The sequence below is a fragment of the Heterodontus francisci genome, chromosome 9 (assembly GCF_036365525.1).
Source record: "Heterodontus francisci isolate sHetFra1 chromosome 9, sHetFra1.hap1, whole genome shotgun sequence".
Taxonomy (NCBI): Eukaryota; Metazoa; Chordata; class Chondrichthyes; order Heterodontiformes; family Heterodontidae; genus Heterodontus; species Heterodontus francisci.
Genome location: NC_090379.1, coordinates 61,089,406 through 61,111,546, shown reverse-complemented (window position 1 = coordinate 61,111,546; position 22,141 = coordinate 61,089,406). Strand labels below are relative to the sequence as shown.

At 44.2% G+C, this 22,141-nt stretch overlaps 1 protein-coding gene across 1 annotated transcript in view; it reads right to left on the bottom strand.

The window, feature by feature from the left end:
* Positions 1–15,475: 15,475 nt before the first annotated feature.
* The window catches only part of psma3 (proteasome 20S subunit alpha 3), a 33,197-nt gene continuing 26,531 nt past the window's right edge, over positions 15,476–22,141 (bottom strand). The window contains exons 8-11 of the mRNA XM_068039222.1: positions 21,574–21,620; positions 16,587–16,654; positions 15,839–15,903; positions 15,476–15,736 (exon numbers count right to left, since the gene is read on the bottom strand). Coding sequence (XP_067895323.1) covers positions 15,692–15,736; positions 15,839–15,903; positions 16,587–16,654; positions 21,574–21,620 — 225 coding nt within the window. The 3' untranslated portion in view covers positions 15,476–15,691. The remainder of the gene's footprint in view (positions 15,737–15,838; positions 15,904–16,586; positions 16,655–21,573; positions 21,621–22,141) is intronic.

The window sequence follows — 22,141 nt, the reverse complement described above, 5'->3', positions numbered from 1 at the left end:
GCTGACTATCCCTAATCAGACCATGCCTTTCCAAATGCATATAAATCCTGTCTCTCAGAATCCCTTCCAATAACTTTCCCACCGCTGATGTAAGGCTCACCGGCCTGTAGTTCCCTGGCTTATCCCTGCTGCCCTTCTTAAATAAAGGCACAACATTAGCTATCCTCCAGTCTTCTGGTACCTCACCCGTGGCTAACGATGATACAAAAATCTCTGCCAGGGCCCCAGCAATCTCCTCCCTTGTTTCCCATAGCATCCTAGGATACACCTAGTCAGGCCCTGGGGATTTATCCACCTTAATGCACTTCAAAACCTCCAACACCTCCCCCTTTGTAATGTTGATATGCCCCAGGATATCGCTGGTCCCTCCCTTGAACTCACTAGCTTCCATGACCTCCTTCATGGTAAATACAGACGAGAAGTATTCACTTAAGACATCGCCCTTTTCCTGTGGCTCCACACATAGATTACCACACTAATCCTTAAGGGGACCTACTCTCTGCTTAGCTACCCTTTTACTCTTAATATACTTATAGAATCTTTTAGGATTCTCCTTTATCTTATCTGCCAGGGAAATCTCATGGCCCATTTTCGCCCTCCTAATTTCGTTAAATGTAGTCCTACATCCCCTGTACTCCTCGAGGGTCTCGCTTGATCCCAGCTGCCTATACTTGACATATGTCTCCTTTGTCCTGACCAGACTCTCTATCCCTTGTCAACCAAGGTTCCCTAAACTTGCCAGCCTTGCCCTTCCATCTAACAGAAACATGCCGACCCTGAACTCATCCTATCTCACTTTTAAAAGCCTCCCACTTGCCAGACGTCCCTTTACCTGTAAACAGCCTCTCCCATTCAACTTTTGAGTTCCTGTCTGATGCCATCGAAATTAGCCTTCCCCCAATTTAGGACTTCAACCTGAGGACCAGTCCTATCCTTTTCCATAACTACCTTGAAGCTAATAGAGTTATGGTCACTGGTCCCAAAGTGCTCCCCCACTGACCCATCAACCACCTGCCCAGCCTCATTTCCTAAGAGGAGGTTGAGTGTAGCCCCTTCTCTAGTAGGGCCATCCACTTTTAGAATTAGAACATTACAGCGCAGTACAGGCTCTCGATGTTGCGCCAACCTGTGAAACCATCTGACCTACACTATTCCATTTTCATCCATATGTCTATCCAATGACCACTTAAATGCCCTTAAAGTTGGTGCGACTACTACTGTTGCAGGCAGGGCGTTCCACGCCCCTACTACTCTCTGAGTAAAGAAACTACCTCTGACATCTGTCCTATATCTATCACCCCTCAACTTAAAGCTATGTCCCCTCGTGTTTGCCATCACTATCCACTCTATCTAACCCTCTGATTATCTTATATGTCTCCATTAAGTCACCTCTCCTCCTCATTCTCTCCAACGAAAACAACCTCAAGTCCCTCAGCCTTTCCTCGTAAGACCTTCCCTCCATACCAGGCAACATCCTAGTAAATCTCCTCTGCACCCTTTCCAAAGCTTCCACATCCTTCCTATAATGCGGTGACCAGAACTGCACGCAATACTCCAGGTGCGGTCTCACCAGAGTTTTGTACAACTGCAGCATGACCTCGTGGCTCCGAAACTCGATCCCCCTACTAATAAAAGCTAACACACCATATGCCTTCTTAACAGCCCTATTAAATCCCTGAAAGTTGCTACCCAGGTTATGTACCTGGACACCAGGATCTCTCTGCTCATCTACACTACCAAGAATCTTCCCATTAGCCCAGTACTCTGCATTCCTGTTACTCCTTCCAAAGTGAATCACCTCACACTTTTCCGCATTAAACTCCATTTGCCATCTCTCAGCCCAGCTCTGCAGCCTATCTATGTCCCTCTGTACCCTACAACATCCTTCGGCACTATCCACAACTCCACCGACCTTAGTGTCATCCGCAAATTTACTAACCCACCCTTCTACACCCTCTTCCAGGTCATTTATAAAAATGACAAACAGCAGTGGCCCCAAAACAGATCCTTGCGGTACACCACTAGTAACTAAACTCCAGGATGAACATTTGCCATCAACCACCACCCTCTGTCTTCTTTCAGCTAGCCAATTTCTGATCCAAAGCTCTAAATCACCTTCAACCCCATACTTCCGGATTTTCTGCAATAGCCTACCGTGGGGAACCTTATCAAACGCCTTACTGAAATCCATATACACCACATCCACTGCTTTACCCTCATCCACCTGTTTGGTCACCTTCTCAAAAAACTCTAAGGTTTGTGAGGCACGACCTACCCTTCACAAAACCGTGCTGACTATCGCTAATGAACTTATTCTTTTCAAGATGATTATAAATCCTGTCTCTTATAACCTTTTCCAACATTTTACCCACAACCGAAGTAAGGCTCACAGGTCTATAATTACCAGGGCTGTCTCTTCTCCACATACTGCTTCAGAAAACTATCCTGGACACACTTAACAAATTCTTCCCCATCTGATCCCTGAGCACTAAGGCAGTCCCAATCACCTACTATTACAACCCTATAATCCCTGCACCTATCTGTGATTTCCCTACATATATGCTCCTCCACTTCCCTCTGACTATTAGGGGGCCTATAGTATAATCCCATCAAAGTGAACACCCCTTTCTTATTTCTAAGTTCTACCCATATGGCCTCGCTGGACATTCCTCCCCGGGATAAGTACTGCCGTGATGTCCTCCCTAATCAATAGTGCAACTCCCCCTCCTCTCTTCCCTCCATCTCTGTCACGCCAGAAGCATCGGTAACCCGGAACATTGAGCTGCCAGTCCTGCCCATCCCTCAACCACGTTTCCGTAATAGCTATAATATCACAATTCCATGTACCGATCCATGCTCAGTTCATCTGCCTTACCTGTAAGGCTTCTTGCATTAAAGTAAATGCAGTTTAGCCGACCAGACCTTCCACGCTCCCTGTCCTGCCCACCTACTGGAATTGCTTGCTTTAACCTCTACATTTGCCTCAACTATCTCATTGGAGAGTCTGCTACTTTGTGTCCCACCCCCCTGGAAGACTAGTTTAAACCCTCACGAGTAGTACTAGCAAACCTCCCCGCAAGAAAATTGGTCCCCTTCCAGTTCAATTGCAACCCGTCCTTCTTGTACAGGTCAGCTCTGCACCAGAAGAGGTCCCAATGATCCAAGTAGCTGAAATCCTCCCGCCTACACCAGCTCTTCAGCCACATATTAATTTGCCTTCTCCTCCTATTCCTACCCTCACCAGCACGTGGCACAGGGAGTAATCCTAAGATTACAACCCTAGCGGTCCTGCTTTTTAACCTTCTGCCTAACTCCCTATATTCACTTTGCAGGACCTCATCTCTCTTCCTGCCTATGTCGTTAGTACCAATATGGACCACGACCTCTGGCTACTCACCCTCCCCTTTCAGAATGTCCTGTAGCCCCTCAGACATCCTTGACCCTAGCACCAGGGAGGCAACATACCATACTGGAGTCTCGTTTGCGGCCACAGAAACTCCTTTCTGCACCCCTTAGGATAGAATCCCCTATCACTTCCACCCCTTTACCTCCCCTGCTGTGCAGCAGAGCCCTCCGTGGCGCCACGAACTTGGCTGTTGCTGCTTTCCCCTGGGAGGTCATCCCCCTCCCCCCCCAACCCAACAGTATCCAAAGTGGTATATCTGTTTGAGAGGGGGATGGCCACTGGGGACTCCTGCACTACCTGCCTGCACCTACTGCTCCGTCTGGTGGTCACCCATCTCTTATCTGCCTGTGCAGCCACCTCACTAAACGTGCTATCCAGGACGTCCTCAGCATCGTGGATGCTCCACAGTGAATCCACCTGCAGCTCCAGCTCCGTAATGTGGGTAGCCAGTAGCTGCAGATGGATACATCTCCTGCACACACGGTCGCTGGAAGCGTCCCTGATTTCCCACATAGCACAGAAGGAGCATATCACGGGGCTGAGCTCTCCTGCCATGACTTACCCTTAGGTTAATTAGTTACTCCCTTAATTTAAAAATACTAATTACACTAGGGGCCTTATTCTACCCACTCCAATCTAAAGTCCTTAAAAAAAAACACTTTAGTAGTACTCACCTTATCACCAGAGGTTTTTTCAACAAAAAGAACTTTCCTCTTATTTTTTGATATTTAAATGCACTAACAGCTGCTACTCACCAACCAATCACCTTGCAGCTCTTCTGTGACGTCACTGTTGGCTTTTTTTTCAAAACTCCGACGCGCTGGAAGAGCTCCTCTGCTCTCCGCTCCCGGAAGGTAAAATTCTCCTTTTTGAATCTGCTAATTATACTTCCTGGGAATTTTAAGATTCAGCCATATAGTAAATGGTATCACTTGTTAATTTTGGCAAAGCTCAAATTAGCATTTGAGTTTTATCAAACTAGTTCTTTAGTATCTTGACCTTTTTTGTTCTGTTCTATGGGTACACTGGCATAGTGGTTATCTTTTCTTTTGGGCCTCCTTATCTCGAGAGACAATGGATACGCGCCTGGAGGTGGTCAGTGGTTTGTGAAGCAGCGCCTGGAGTGGCTATAAAGGCCAATTCTGGAGTGACAGGCTCTTCCACAGGTGCTGCAGAGAAATTTGTTTGTCGGGGCTGTTGCACAGTTGGCTCTCCCCTTGCGCCTCTGTCTTTTTTCCTGCCAACTACTAAGTCTCTTCGACTCGCCACAATTTAGCCCTGTCTTTATGGCTGCCCGCCAGCTCTGGCGAATGCTGGCAACTGACTCCCACGACTTGTGATCAATGTCACACGATTTCATGTCGCGTTTGCAGACGTCTTTATAACGGAGACATGGACGGCCGGTGGGTCTGATACCAGTGGCGAGCTCGCTGTACAATGTGTCTTTGGGGATCCTGCCATCTTCCATGCGGCTCACATGGCCAAGCCATCTCAAGCGCCGCTGACTCAGTAGTGTGTATAAGCTGGGGATGTTGGCCGCTTCAAGGACTTCTGTGTTGGAGATATAGTCCTGCCACCTGATGCCAAGTATTCTCCGAAGGCAGCGAAGATGGAATGAATTGAGACGTCGCTCTTGGCTGGCATACGTTGTCCAGGCCTCGCTGCCGTAGAGCAAGGTACTGAGGACACAGGCCTGATACACTCGGACTTTTGTGTTCCGTGTCAGTGCGCCATTTTCCCACACTCTCTCGGCCAGTCTGAACATAGCAGTGGAAGCCTTACCCATGCGCTTGTTGATTTCTGCATCTAGAGACAGGTTACTGGTGATAGTTGAGCCTAGGTAGGTGAACTCTTGAACCACTTCCAGAGCGTGGTCGCCAATATTGATGGATGGAGCATTTCTGACATCCTGCCCCATGATGTTCGTTTTCTTGAGGCTGATGGTTAGGCCAAATTCATTGCAGGCAGACGCAAACCTGTCGATGAGACTCTGCAGGCATTCTTCAGTGTGAGATGTTAAAGCAGCATCGTCAGCAAAGAGGAGTTCTCTGATGAGGACTTTCCGTGCTTTGGACTTCGCTCTTAGACGGGCAAGGTTGAACAACCTGCCCCCTGATCTTGTGTGGAGGAAAATTCCTTCTTCAGAGGATTTGAACGCATGTGAAAGCAGCAGGGAGAAGAAAATCCCAAAAAGTGTGGGTGCGAGAACACAGCCCTGTTTCACACCACTCAGGATAGGAAAGGGCTCTGATGAGGAGCCACCATGTTGAATTGTGCCTTTCATATTGTCATGGAATGAGGTGATGATACTTAGTAGCTTTGGTGGACATCCGATCTTTTCTAGTAGTCTGAAGAGACCACGTCTGCTGACGAGGTCAAAGGCTTTGGTGAGATCAATGAAAGCAATGTAGAGGGGCATCTGTTGTTCACGGCATTTCTCCTGTATCTGACGAAGGGAGAACAGCATGTCAATAGTCGATCTCTCTGCACGAAAGCCACACTGTGCCTCAGGGTAGACGTGCTCGGCCAGCTTCTGGAGCCTGTTCAGAGCGACTCGAGCAAAGACTTTCCCCACTATGCTGAGCAGGGAGATTCCACGGTAGTTGTTGCAGTCACCGCGGTCACCTTTGTTTTTATAGAGGGTGATGATGTTGGCATCGCGCATGTCCTGGGGTACTGCTCCCTCGTCCCAGCACAGGCATAGCAGTTCATGTAGTGCTGAGAGTATAGCAGGCTTGGCGCTCTTGATTATTTCAGGGGTAATGCTGTCCTTCCCAGGGGCTTTTCCGCTGGCTAGGGAATCAATGGCATCACTGAGTTCCGATTTGGTTGGCTGTATGTCCAGCTCATCCATGACTGGTAGAGGCTGGGCTGCATTGAGGGCAGTCTCAGTGACAGCATTCTCCCTGGAGTACAGTTCTAGGTAGTGCTCAACCCAGCGGTCCATCTGTTTGCGTTGGTCAGTGATTATGTCCCCCGATTTAGATTTGAGGGGGGTGATCTTCTTGATGGTTGGCCCAAGAGCTCTCTTCATGCCATCATACATTCCTCTGATGTTTCCGGTGTCTGAGGCCAGCTGAATATGACTGCATAGGTGTTGCCAGTAGTCGTTTGCGCAACGCCTAGCTGTTCTTTGTGCATTACTTCTGGCTGCTTTAAGTGCTGCGGATGTTAAATCGCTGGGGGCTTTCTTGTAGTTCAAAAGTGCAATGCGCTTAGCGGCTATGACAGGTTCCAGCTCTTCATTATGAGATTGAAACCAGTCTGCATTTCTCTTCGCACTTTTGCCGTAGGTGGTCAAAGCTGACTCATAGATGGCGTCTCTGATGTGGGCCCACTTGGTCTCAGCATCCCCTGTGGTAGTGTTTTGAAGGGCTGTTACAAGTGAATTTAGAAATTTTTGTAACAGCTGTGGGTGAGAAATTCTGCTCGTGTTGATGCGCGGGTGGCCCTTCTGCTTGGAATGATGCAACTTCTTTGGTCTGAGTCTAACCTTGCTGCACACCAGGGAGTGGTCGGTGTCGCAGTCCGCACTGTGGAAGCTGCGTGTGATTTGAACACTGTTTAAGGCGGCTCGCCTTGTGACAATGAGGTCTAGCTGGTGCCAACGACGTGATCTTGGGTGCCTCCATGAAACCTGGTGACAGGGTTTAGTGTGAAAGAACGAGTTGGTGATGCAGAGGTTATGATAGGTACACAACTCAAGCAGTCTCTGCCCGTTCTCATTCATCCTTCCAACGCCATAGCGCCCAAGGCAGGAGGGCCATGAGTCATGGTCGGCCCCAACCCTGGCATTAAAGTCTCCCAGCAGGAATAGGTGTTCGGTGTTGGGGATGCTGCTAATGATGTTATGGAGTTGTTCATAGAACTGGTCTTTAGCTTCAGGTGCGGAACAGAGTGTTGGAGCATAGATGCTGAGTAGGTGTACTGGACCAGAGGTGGTGAGCAGTCGGATGGACAGTATGCGTTCCGAGCCATTTGAGGGAGGCTCTATCATGCTGAGCAAGGAGTTTCTGATGGCGAAGCCCACTCCATGCTGTCTTGGTTCTTCAGGATCCCTGCCCTGCCAGAAGAAGGTGTAGTCTTGCTCTGCTAGAGAGCCACTTACTGGACTAATAATAGAGACCTGGAATAATGATCAAGATGAGTTTAAATCTCAGCATGGCTGTTAACTGCCACTGGCTACAGTAGTCTGTTTACCTTTCCATCAGCTGACAGTATTGGTTGAATAGGTGTTAATTACTGTAGCAGCTAGCTTGACTCATCAGAGGCTCTGTAAAAGCAGTCAGGTTTTCAAACCGCACAGAGAGGAGACTTTGCCAGAGTGAGACGCAGTCAGTGTGAAGGTGGGAATTTGGTGCAGAGGGGGAAAAGAGATGCTCCTTTTTCAGCCTCCAATAGCTGTAGAAGACACAAGTTGCTTCCCAGAAATAGAGGGCAACCTAGAGAGCAACATCACAGGAAAACTGTAAAGTGATTGGTTGGTAACTGCTGTTGGGGAGTATCAACATAGCTAGGCTAGTACACTGCTGTTAGGGTGTGTGTTAATAGCTGGAAATAAAAAAACTTGAGTAACTACCTTCTAATTAAGAGACTAGCAGCAGTAAATTTATTCTATTACCAAGGTTTAAATTAGTACAGTAAGTGCTGGTGAGGAGAGGCATTAATTGAAAAAATTAGGAATTCTTAAATAACTAATCAGGATGGTAGGCCAGGTGATGTGTTGCTCATGGATACCAAGGTGATTGACAGCAACCATGTCTGCAGTAAGTCTCTCGGGCTCAGTAGGTGAGCTGGAGGCCAAGCTACAGCGACTACGATGCATCAGGGAGGGGGAAAGTTACCTGGGACACTTTGTTCCAGAAGGCCTTAGGATAGCTTCTTCTGATTTGGTCAGGGCTGGGGTCGTTACGGAGTGAAGCAAGTAAGGGGATCAAGTAGGCAGAAGTGGAGGAGCCTCAGCCCTTGCAAATGTCCAACAAATTTGAGCTTTTTCAGCTTGTATGAATGAGCAAACTGACAGTGGTACAGAAAGCTATTCAAGCAGGGGAGTAAATAGGCATGCAGTGGTAGTAGGAGATAGTATAAATCGGGAATAGACACAGTTCTCTGCTGCCCAGAACGAGAGTCTAGAAGGCTGTGTTGACCGCCTAGTGCTCGGGTTTGGGACATCTGCTCGGGGCTGGAGAGGAATTTGCAGTGGAAGGGGGAGGATCCAGTTGTTGGGTACTAATGACATAGGTAGACTAGGAAAGAGGTTCTGCATGGGGTGTATGAGCAGTTAGGGGCTAAATTAAAAAGCAGAACCTCAAAGGTAATCTCTGGATTATTAGCAGAGCCACAAGCAAATTGTCATAGGGTAAATAAGATGAGAGGTTGAATGTGTAGCTCAAAAACTGATGTGGTAGAAATGAGTTTCAGTTCATGGGGCACTGGGACCAGTACTAGGGAAAGGTGGGAGATGTACTTTTGGTCTTCACCTGGACTGTGCTGGGACCAGTGTTCTGGCAAGTTGTATAAATCAGGTGACAGAGAAAGTTTTAAACTAAATACTGGGTGGGGGAAGGGAGCACGAAGGTAGATGTGGTAAATTGAAGAGTAACAAGGTAATAGAGCAGGGTAGCGATTTGGGTAATAACCACCGTGTGCGAGGAAGGGACAGAGCAAACAAACGTGAGACTGCACCAGCAGATAAGGCCAAAGATTGTAGAAATGGTAAAAAGACAGTTAAAGGCACTCTCTATGTGCAGCATTCATAACTGGATGAATTGTTGGCACAGAAATAAATATGTATGACCTGATAGCGATTACTGAGATGTGGTTGCAAGGTGACCGAAGCTGGGACCTGAATATTGAAGGGTATTCAACATTTTGAAAAGGCAGGAAGCTAGGAAAATGTGGTGGGGTAGTTCTATTCATTAACTATGTCAGTACGGTAGCAACAGATGACCTTAGCTTGGAAGAGGAAAATGTAGAATCAGTTTGGCTCGCGATAATAGGAAAAGTAAGAGGGCACTTGTGGGAGTAGTTTATAGGCCCCCAAATGTTTGCCACACTGTAGGACAGTATACAGGAAGAAATAAAGGGGGTGTGTAAGAAAAGTACCACCTTAGTCATGGGTGACTTTAATCTACATGTACATGGGTGAATCAGATTGGCAAAGGTAGCCTGGAAAATGAGTTCATAGTGTATTTGGGACAATTTCTTAGAGCAGTACATTCTAGACGCAACTAGCATACATTAATGATTTAGGCATGAATATAGGAGGTATGAGAAGTAAGTTCGCAGATGACATGAAAATTGATGGTGGTGTAAATAGTGAGGAGGAAAGCCTTAAATTACAGGATGATATAGATGGGCTGGTAAGATGGGTGGAGCTGTGGCAAATGGAATTTAATCCTGAGAAGTGAGGTGATGCATTTTGGGAGGACTGACAAGGTAAGGGAATATACAATGGATGGTAGGACCCTAGGAAGTACAGAAGGTCAGAGGGACCTTGGTGTACTTGTCCATAGATCACTGAAGGCAGCAGCACAGGTAGATAAAGTAGTTAGGAAAGCATATGGGATACTTGCCTTTATTAGCCGAGGTATAGAATATAAGAGCAGGGAGGTTATGATGGAGCTGTATAAGATGCTAGTTAGGCCACAGCTGGAGTACTGTGTACAGTTCTGGGCACCACACTATAGGAAGGATGTGATTGCACTGGAGAGGGTACCGAGGAGATTCACCAGGATGTTCCCTGGGCTGGAGCATTTCAGCCTCGAAGACACTGAAAGGGCTAGGGTTGTTTTCCTTTAGGACAGAGAAGGATGAGGGGGACATGATTGAGGTATACAAAATTATGAGGGGCATTGATTGATAGGTTAGATAGGAAGAGAGTTTTTCCCTTGGCGGAGGGGTTAATAACCAGGGGGCATAGATCTAAGGTAAGGGGCAGGATTAGAGGGAAAAAAATTTCACCCTGAGGGTGGTTGACATCTGGAATACACTGCTTGAAGGGGTGGTAGAAGCATGAACCCTCAACATTTAAGTATTTAGATGAGCACTTGAAATGCCATAGCATTACAAGGCTACGGGCTAAGTGCTGGAAAATGGGATTAGAATAGTTAGGTGCTTGATGGCTGGCACAGACACTATGGGCCAAAGGGCCTGTTTCTGTGCTGTATAATTGACCAACTAGGGAGCAGGCTGTTCTCGACCCAGTAATGTGCAATAAAATGGGATTAATCAATAACCTCATGGTAAAGGAGGCCCCAGGCGACAATGATAGAATTTTATATTCAGTTGAAAGGGCGAAGTGTGGGTGTAAGACTAAATAAAGGTAATTACAAGGGTATGAACTCAGAACTAGCCAAAGTGAACTGGGAAACTAGGTTAAAAGGTAGCACAGTAGAGATGCAGTGGCAGACTTCTCAGCAAATATTTAATAACTTCTTTATCCCAGTGAGAGATTCTTTGAGAAGGATGCATTATCTGTAGCTAAATAAGGAAGTTAAGGATAGTATCAAATTAAATGCTGTACAAATCTGTAATGATTAGTGGTAGGTCAGAAGATTGGACAGATTTCAAGAACCAGCAAAGAATGACGAGGGAGAGTATGAGAGAAAACTAGTAATGTAAGATAGTAAGAGTTTCTAAAAGTATTTAAATAGAAGAGTAACTAAAGCTAGAGTTGGTCCTCAGGAGAGAGGGGCTGGGGAATTGATGGAAAACAAGGAAATGGCAGAGGCATTGAACAGGTATTCTCTGTTTTCACTTGGAAGGCCAGGAAAACCTGCCAAAGATACCTGAATGGAGGTGAAAGGGAAGGAGGAACTTGAAACAATCACCATGGAAAACAATTAAAACTAAAGGTTGACAAGCACTCAGGCCCAGATGGGCTGCATCCTAGCGTCTTAAATGAAGTGGCTGCAGATATAGTAGAGGCTTTGGTTATAATCTTTCAAAATTCCTTTGATTCTGGAATGGTCCCAGCAGATTATAAAATAGTTTTATTAGAGAAAGGAGGAAGACGAAGTTAGAAACCATTGGCCAGTTAGCCCAACATCTGGCATAGGGAAATTATTAGAATTTGTTATAACAGGGCACTTAATCATAATGGGATCAAACAGTCAGCATGTTTTTGTGAAAGGGAAATCATGTTTGACAAATTTATTAGCGTTCTTTAAGGAAGTAACAAGGTGGATAAAAGGGGAACCTGTAGATGTGGTATACTTGGATTTCCAAAAGGCATTTGATAAGATGCCACATCAAAGGGTACTACACAAGATAAGAGCACACTGTTTAAGGGGCAACATATTAGCTCACCAGTCCTTTATCCATTCTCACAGAAAGCAGCGAGTAGGAATAAATGGGTCTTTCAGGTGCCACAGGGATTAGTGCTGGGGCCTCAACTATTTACAATTGACATCAATGATTTGGATGAAGGGACTGAATGTATGGTAGCTAAATTTGCTGATGACACCAAGATAGGAAGGAAAGTAAGCTGTCAAGAGGAAGTAGAGCCTACAAAAGGATATTGATAGGTAAAAGTGGACAAAGATTTGGCAGATGGAGGACGTGGGAAAATGTGAACTTGTCCACTTTGGCAGGAATAGTAGTACACTTTTTAAATGGAGATAGCAGAGGGATCTGGGTGTCCTGGTACAGGAATCACAACGGTTAGTATGCAGGTACAGCAAATACTTCGGAAGGCAAATGGAATGTTATTTACTGCAAGGGGAATAGAGTATTAAAATAGGGAAATTGTACTGTGGCCTAATATAGGACCTGGGTGAAACCATATCTGCAGTATTTTGTGTACAGTTTTGGTTTCCTCATTTTTGAAAAAGGATATAATTGCGTCAGAAGGTTCACTCAACTAATTCTGGGGATGACAGACTTATCTTCAAGATTGGGCCTATACTCATTGGAGTTTAGAAGAATGAGATGATCTTATTGAAACATAAGATTGTGGGAGAGACTAGAGCTAGGGGGCACAGTTTAAGAATAAGGGGTCTCCCATGTAACATGGAAATGAGGAGCAATTTCTTTTGAGGGTTGTTGATCTTTGGAATTCTCTTCCCCAGAAAGTGTAGGCTGAGTTAGAGTTGATAGACAAGGGAGTCAAGGGTTATGGGGGGCAGACAGGAAAGTGCAGTTGAGACCACAACCAGCTCAGCCATGATCTTTATTAAATGGCAGAGCATGCTCAAAGGGCTGAATGGTCTACTCCTGCTCCTATGGCACCTGAGGAATTTAAATATAGTTAATTAAAATCTGAACAAAAGGCTACTCATATTAACAGTGCCAATGAAACCCATCTGCTTCACTAATGTCCTTTGGGGAAGTAAATCTGCTATTCATACCTGGTCTGCTCTGTGCCCCCAAACCTACCAGCAACACCGAGCATACTAGAGTTAAGGTTAAGACAAAAGTGAATCTACTCAGGAAACTGATACCACCTGGGGCAGCAGAGACAACATGCTATGTACTGCTACCCAACAGCAGAGTATTGCTGCTCAGCCTGGCTCAGGAGCTGCCCCACAACCATGGTAGCTATCCACCTCTGGGAAATGATTCTTTCTGGAACATTGAGACCATCACAGCAAGTGGCTTCCTTTGCCAGCACACGTTAAACCTCCTGACAGCTGCAGGCAACCTTCTGTTCAGAGCACCACTGGCTGACAGCAGTCCTGTTGCTACAGGGCCTCAAAAAAAACCTCTGTACACTTGCCTGAAATCTCATAGCCCTGACTGGAACACACTCCACCCCCTACAAACTAATGACAGCCCTACCTCCCACAGAAAATCTAGACAACCCTCGACTGCTTGAGGCCAGGCCAAGGAATATGTGGCCGCTTGCTCCATTGAGTGCAACATGAGGACCAAGTCAGACCATCACGCATATTGTACTCTGCATCAGCTGAAGCCATTGAATGGACTAACCTCGACATCCAACAATAACTGCTTTCCCCAGCCATACAAATATACATACCATCATGCTCAATGGGATAGATTCAGAACTGATCCAGCAGCTCAAAATTGGGCATCTACAAGGTGCAGTGGTCCATCACAGCAGCACTCCACCACACTAACCTCATGGCCCAGTAGATCCCTCATACTATCATACAAGCCAGAGGAGCAGCAGCAGGCATACCTAAGGTGCCAACCTGGTGAAGCTACACCATGCATGCTGAACAGAAGCTGCATGTAGAGTTAAATGTTCCAACGACCAGCAGATCAGAAAGCTCTGCAGTCCTACCATATCCAGTCCTGAATGGTGGCAGACAGTTAAATAATTAATGGAAGGAAACACACAAACATTCCCATCTTCAATGATTGGCAAGCCCAGCACAGGACTGCAAAAGAGAAGGCTGAAGCATTTGCAAGCTTTTTTTTTTAGCTAGAGCTATATAGATGATAGATTTCTGCCAATTCATGAGGTTCCATCACACATACCGCTGCGTGGTATCAACCGGCTGAAGACGTGCTGCAGAACTAGCAATGTCTTTAGCCAAACTGTTCCAGTACAAGTACCACACAAGCAGCTACACAAAAAAAAAATGGGAAAATTGCCCAGATATGTCCTGTCCACAAAAAGCAGGACAAGTCCAATCCAACTACAGCCCCATCAATCTAGTGATGGAAGGTGCCATCGACCATGTTATTAAGTGGCTGAGTTTGGGTTTCACCGGGACCACTTGGCTCCAGACCACATTGGATCCTTAGTCCAAACATGGACAAAAGAGCTTAATTCCAGGAGGGGAGGTGAGCTTGACTACCCATATCAAGGCAGCATTTGACCGAGTGGAACAATAAGGAGCCTGACTGAAATTGAAGGCAATGGAATGAATTGGGGGAAACTCCACTGATTGGAGTCATACCCAAGGACAAGATGGTTGTGGCCATCGCTGCAGATCTTTGGAGCACTGTCCTGGGCCCAAGCAACTTAAGCTGCTTTATCAATGACCTTCCCATCATAAGGTCAGAGGTGGGGGTGTTTGATTGCAATGTTGTGTTCTGTTCCATTCCTAACTGCTGATAATGATGTCCTTGCCCCCGTGTGACATGACCTGGACAACAACAGGCTTGGGCTGAAGTAGCAAGCAACATTTCTCAAGTATGAAGCAATGACTACCTCTCAATATTCAACATCATCAACTGTGATGACCCCCTTTTTCCCCTGCCCCCCTCCCACCCACCAAATCATTAATACCCGAGAGGTCATCATTGACCAGAAACTTAACTGAACCCAATACAAATACAGTAGCTACAAAAAGGTCCCCCCGACTCCCCAAAGCTTAGCCACCATCTAAAAAAAACACAAGTCAAGTGTGATGGAACACTCTCCACTTGCCTGGATGAAGGCAGCTGTAACACAAAGCTCAACACCATCCAGGGCAAAAGCAGCCAGCTCGAATGGCACCCCCATCCACTAACTTAAACATTAACTCCCTCCAGCACCATTGCACAGCAGCAGTAATTAGTACCATCTACAAGATGCACTGCAGCAACTTGCCAAGCATCCTTTGACAGCCCCTTCCAATCCAGTGATCTTTACTGCCTAAAACAAGGGCAGAAATTAGGGACGGACACTAAATGCTGGCCTAGCCAGCAATCCTGTTAAGGAATTAAGTACTTGAACACCACCACCTGCAGGTTTCCCAATTCTCACCATCCTGACTTGGAAACATATTGCTGTACCAAAAGCCTGGAACTCCCTACTCAATAGTGGTGTGTGTGTACCTGCATCACACTGAACACAGCAGTTCAAGAAAGCATCTCAAGCACCATCTGAAGAGCAATTAGGGATGGGCAATAAATGCTGGTCTTTCCAGCAACACACTCATCCATGAATGAATGAAATAAACTAGCTACATAAAAGAGAGTGCGTTTTCCACCCGTTAGGTTTCCTTCCCCACCCCCAAAAAACCCCTCTTCCAAGATCTTATCTTATGAACCCTTGGTTTAAAAAAAAAAGACCTTGTGCTGGCTGAGTTTTAGACCACATTAAACTTGACCACACTGAATATAACAACTGTTCCATAACTTCAGGGGAAAAAAAACTGCTTCTCTACAATAAACTAACAGTCAAATTGGTAAGATTTTTATTTTGGTTATTTGACATAGCATTTCATATAACCATGTGAAGTTGCCTTCAGATCTATTTCTAGAAGTATTTAGCAAAGTTCAAATTTACACACATTAGAAAACAAACTTGACACTGTGATTTCAGTTTTAAAAATACAAAAGGAAAATGCAGGAGTTGTTTCAAACTACTGTACATTTCAAAAACTAAATTTACATGTTGTCTTCATCAGATTCGTCCTCTTCCTCGAGAGATTCCTAAGGGAGAAAATAAGTCCGGTGAGGAGATTGCAATAAGCCAAAGCAAAAAGTGGAAAAGTTACATTATGAATTTTGCAAGATTGCTATAATTTCATTTACTTTGGCATATTTTTCTGCTTCCTCTTTGATGTCTTTAGGTACAAGCTCATGTCTGCCTTTTGTAACTGCAAAGTATCAAGAAAAAAAAGTCAATCTTTCTTTACTTAGTCCCCCACCCCTTCTCAATCAGCTGGATGTCTAACACACTAAATGTACATAGGTGCGCTGCCGGAGTTTATCAAGCCTGAACGGTACAAATTAGCTGCCTGTTACTTGAACTACTGTATCATATAAGGCATCGGCTTATAAGATTATGTACAGTTGAGTTTGAAGAATCACAGACCCTAGTAACAGGTCTCTCTTCAAGCTTATGTCAATGAGCCAGTTGTCTGATGTAGTTTGGAGTACTGTCGGCCTGTCTTGCTCATGAGATTACATAGTTCGCTAGATTATCGAGTGCACCATCACTTTGAACTGAAAGCCCCTTACTTCCAGCCTCTATTGAATACAAATTAGGATTAATTTAGATTGGTGAGAAAAGTTGCTTCTATTATTGACTCAAGCAAATTTGGGATTGCAACAGAACCTTTACAGCTTGGCTAAGATTACGTGTAGCATTGATTAAACATTACTGCATAGGAACAAACATATAGAAATCAGAAGAAATGTTAATTAAAATATTTCCCCAACATGGGTATTTTTAAACTGAGGAGCAATCAAAATTACTAATGAGTTACTGTTAAAGGATAAAACTTGTTTGTCAAAATAAAAATCACTATACACAGAATTTTTCAAGAAATAACATTACTTTCTCCAACCCAGCTTAGCTCCAACTCGAAGGATTTATCCTTTACTTCATCGTGGACTATGTAGATTCTGAAGATAAAACAGTAAACAGTATAAAAATGTATGAAGTTTCAAAGATATTGTCAGGGAGCAGACAGTGATCTTTGAAAAAATTAATTACAGTAGTTTGTGATGAGGGGGAAAATAAAGATCAGCAACTGTTTCTTCAGTTGCTTCAGACCTCAGTTAGGAAAAACATTTAAGTCTTCAACATCCAATCTATGTAGAACACATTTTATAATACGCTGCAAGGATAATATCACAATCTTTACGGCACAGGAGGCAGCTATTCAGCCCATTGCATCCACGCCAGCTCTCTGAAAAAGCAATTCACTTAGTGCCATTCCCTCACCTTCTCCCCATAATCCTGCACATTCTTCCTTATAACTAATTCCCTTTTGAATGCTTCAATTGAAACTGCCTCCATCACAATTTCAGGCCTTAACCACTCGGTGTGAAAAACATTTTCTTCAAGTCACTTTTGCTTCTCTTACCCAGTACTTTAAATCTGTGCCCTCTCGTTCTCTCTCCTTTCGAGTGGGAACAATTTCTCCCAATGTACTTTGTCCAGACCCCTCATGATTTTGAATACTTATCAAATCATATCTCAGCCTTCTCCAAGGAGAAAAAAAAAGAGTCCTAACTTCTCTAATCTATCTTCATAACTAAAGTTCCCCATCACTGGAACCATTGCAGTGAATCTTTTCTGCACTCTCTCCAATACCCTCACATCCTTCCTCAAGTTTGGCACCCAGAAGTGGACAGAGTCTCCAGCTGAGGCCGAACTAGCATCTTCTACAAGTTCAACATAATTTCCTTGCTCTTGTACTCTATACTCCTGTTAATAAAGCCCAGGATACTATACACTTTATTAAGCGCTCTCAACCTGTCCTGCCACCTTCAATAACATGTACATATACACCAGGTCCTTCTGCTGCTGCACCTTTAGAATTGTACCCTTTATTTTATATTGTCTTCATGTTCTTTCTACCAAAATGAATCACTTCACATTTCTCTGCATTGAACTTCATCTGCCACCTATGCACCCATTCCACCAACTTGTCCATGTCCTTTTGAAGTTCTACACTGTCTTCCTCACACAGTTCACACTGCTTCCAAGGTTCATACTAAAGACAAACTTTGAAACGGTGACCTGTATACTAAGGTCTAGGTCATTAATATATTTCAGGAAAAGCAAGGGTTACAACACTGATCCCTGGGGAACTCCACTACAAACCTTCCTCCAGCCCGAAAAACATCCATTAACCACTACTCTGTTTCCTGTCATTCAGCCAGTTCTGTATCCATGTTGCTAACGTCCCTTTTATTCCATGAGCTAGAAGTTTGCTCACAGGTCTGTTTGGTACTGTATCAAATACCTTTTGAAAGTCCATGTGCACTACTTCAACTGCATTGCCCTCATCAACCCTCTTACCGCCTCAAAACTCCAGCAAGTTAGTCAAACATGATTTTCCCTTTAAGAAATCCATGCTGGCTTTCTTTAATTAACCCATGCTTGTCCATCTGACTATTAATTTTGTCCCAAATTATTCTTTCTAGAATTTTCCCCACCATTGACTGGCCTGTAGTTGCTGGGCTTTTCTTTACGCCCTTTTTTGAACAAGAGTTTAACATTTGCAATTCTCCAGTCCTCTGACACCACCCCCAAGTCAAAGAAAGACTGAAAAATTATGGCCAGTGTCCACGATTTCCACCCTCACTTTCCTCAGTATCCCTGGATGCACAGGGTGGATGTGGAAAGGACGTTTCCCCTTGTGGGAGAATCTAGAACTAGGGGTCACTGTTTAAAAATGAGTCGCCCATTTAAGACAGATGGTGAGAAATTATTTCTGAGGGTCGCGAGTCTTTGGAATTCTCTTCCTCAAAGGCGGTGGAAGCAGAGTCTTTGAATATTTTGAAGGCAGAGGTAGACAGAGTCTTGATAAGCAAGGGGGTAGGTGGAAATATGGAGTAATCAGTTCAGCCATGAACTTACTGAACGGCGGAGCAGGCTCGAGGAGCCAAGTGGCTTACTCCTGCTCCTAATTCGAATGCATCTCATCCGGTCCTGGTGCCATATCCACTTTAAATACTGACAGCCTAATACATCGTCCTGATCAGTGTTAAGCCCGTCTAACGGAATTACTTTTTTCACCATTACCAAGGAAGATGCAGCAAAGTATTCATTTAATACCTCAGCTATGCCCTCTGCCTCCATGCGTAAATCCCCTTTATGGTCCCTAATCAGCCCCATACCTCTTTTTACCACCTTTTGCTATTTGTCAACACAAAACTTTGGGATTCCCTTTAATGTTAGCTGCCAGTCTCTTTTCATGCTCTCTCTTTGCTTCTCCACTTCCCCTTTGGACTTTCTATATTCAGCCTGGTTCTCAACAGTATTTTCAACCTGGCACGTGTCATAGGCACACTTTTTCTTCTTTATCTTAATCTCTAACTCTGTCATCCAGGGAGCTCTGGATTTGTTTACCCTACCTTTCCTCTTTGAGGGAACATACATTGCCTCTGCCCGAGTTATCTCTTCTTTGAAGGTAGCCCATTGTTCAGCTACCATTTTTCCTGCCAGCCTTTGACTCCAATTTATTCACCCCAGCTCCATTCTTACCCCACTGAAGTTGGCTTTCCCCCAGTTAATTCTTATGCTGGATTGTTCTTTGTCTCCTAAATGATCCCGATACTTGACCCACCTCATTCCCAAGAACCAGGTCTAGCAGTGCCTCCTTTCTTGGACTAGAAACATACTGTTGCAGAAAATTTTCCTGAACACACACTAGGAACTCTTGCCCCTCACTGCCCTTTACACTACTACCATCCCAGTCTATGTTTGGATAATTAAAAAGTCCTCCATTATAACTACCCTATAAGTTTTGCACCTCTAATTTCCTTGCAAATTTGTTCCTCCACATCCTTCCCACTAGTTGGTGGCTTATAGAATTTTTTTTTGTAGGGACATACTATTGCCAGAATACAGCTACATCAAAATCCCCTATTACTTTCCTAAAGACAAAGTTCCAGACCACAAGCACTAGTAACATACCACTAATTGACACACATTTCTGTGAACAGATTAGCAAGTGCTCCATCTGGTGGCCCAGCTGAGAAGAAAAAAATTACAAACAAAATCAAAATTTGTCTCGATTTACTATTGTTGTGTCTTGATCTGAAGGGCAATATTCTAAAAATGTTAAAAGTAACATATTCCATTTACCTTTACTTTGTAATCCATTAGCATGGAATTGTCACTAGCCTGTATGTACATTAGGCTGTCAAAGCTTGGGTTTTCATACGAAGGATTTTAGCTACAAGCTTATGTTGGAGAAGCTGGGATTGTTATTGGAGCAAAGGAGATTGAGGGGAGATTTGATAGAGGTGTGCAAGATTGACAGGTTTGGATAAGGTAGACAAAGAAAAGCTGTAGATTAGCTGACGGTACAAGGACTAGGAGACACAGATTTTAGGTTTTGGACAAGAGATGTGGGGGAGGGGGGGGTGCAGAGGAGAGAATGGGAAGAAGAAATTATGTAGCGAGTGGTAATGACCTGGAACACACTACTACGAGGGTGGTGCAAGCATAGACGATAAATGCTTTCTAAAGGAAATTGGATGGGCACTTGGAAATAAACTTGCAGGGCTACAGGGATGCAGCATCAAGTAACCTCTTTTAAAAGTACATGTATGAGAGCAGATTTGAGATGCCATGTTTGTCAAATATCTGCACATAAATAATGGCCCTCTTGGGAGTGGTATCAGGATGTCATTACCGCTTTTGGGGGGGTGGGGGGTGTAAAATGGAGAAAAAGTAAAATTACTTGAGGTATCAGAACCAGTAATCAAATAATGCTTAGAACGTCACATGAAAAAAATTGTGTGTCTGCATTCGTTCCCCAAAATTTATTTTAAAAAGTTTCTCCCTTTCAGCTTTTCCTTGAGATTTTAAGAGTCATGCTTGGGCAAAAAGGAGCAGTGTTCACTCAAATCTACAACTGAAAATAAATACAATACATCCTGATGTCAAAAGGAGAACTGTACTATTGTCAGGAGTGCTGGCCTTTAAAAAGAATGTTGCCTGATAGGTTCCAGCCCCTCAGTTATTGTTGATTTGATCCCTAAAACAAGCAAGATCAGGCACACAAAGATTTATGAAAAATCCTAAAATCACAATAGTATATATTGTATGTGGCAAGTACATTATAGAAACTTGTCACCACACGTGAGTATACTTTGAACAAAGTGACAGTTTTAGTAAAACAGCTGGTACAACATATGAGCAGCTTGAATGTAACACTTCAAGGTTAGGGCTTTATGATCTTTTTCAACTACTTAAGCAAGCCACTGTTCATAATTGGTTATTCTATACACAGCAATGCCAATAGTAATTCCTAGTAACTTGCACATTAGATGATGGGTTAAAATTTACTTAAGTATAGGTAATACAAAGATTACACTTCAAGCATTGAAATTTAGAATAGAGTTTTAATGTGCAGAGTGTAATGGGTGTACTCCATATGACATTAAGTATACTGCTGAAATGCTAAGTTGGATGGTCTGAGCCAGGGCAGTCCCTGCACTGGGGAGAAAAATACCAACGTCCCCACTTCATAGTGCTAAGCAGAAAGCACTGGTGCAGACTGTGTATATATAGACATTGGGTGAGAAGTGGACTGCCAATGATGTAAGCATTCCTGACGCTCATCATCTATGCTCACACATGACAACTACTATAGTACCAGAAAACTGCTTGGATCTATATCATGGTTCTAGTCACACCTGCAGGTGTGGCAGGGAGAAAGTTGAAAAATTTCCTATTGCAGCAACTATTACAGTAAATCAGTCACTTAATTGGTACTAAGATAGAAAGATTGTTTAGCCAGAGAAAATCTAAATAGATAGCAAAAAGGCATATAGCCAGTCTTGAGAAATTATAAACTTACATTTTTGCGACTTCTTTAACCACTTCCCTGCAAGTCATGTCTTTCATCTGTAAAGGGGGGAAAATGTCAATCTTGTGTATATACCAGTTGATTCATCACCTGCACAGGTTCCCTACAAATCTTCTCCAGTACACTGCAAGTCAAGAGCAAGTGTAATCTTCAAGTGGAATAAAGGGATAACTGGACCAGGGCACAAAGACATAACTCAGCCTCCATTTTAAAGTCATATATTCTGCTTTAAGAATTCACAATATAAACACTTTTGTCCACATTTAAATCTGGCACACTGCAGCACACTGGCAAGAGGGTGTAATTACATCATGTCCAGTATAGGTCTGATATCCAAAATCCAGCTGTCCAAAAAACGGAATTGTCCAAAAACCAGACATTTGTAGCGCACTACTTGCACACATGCAAATGACTGGAACGCGATGTCTCAGACAGCTGCCAGTAATAAAGTTGGCGCAGCTCAATTTGGCACAAAACACAAACCCCCTTCCTCCTTCAATGGCCACTCCTTCCCATGCCCGGCTGCTCGCTTGTCCTTTGGTGACATCACCATGCACTG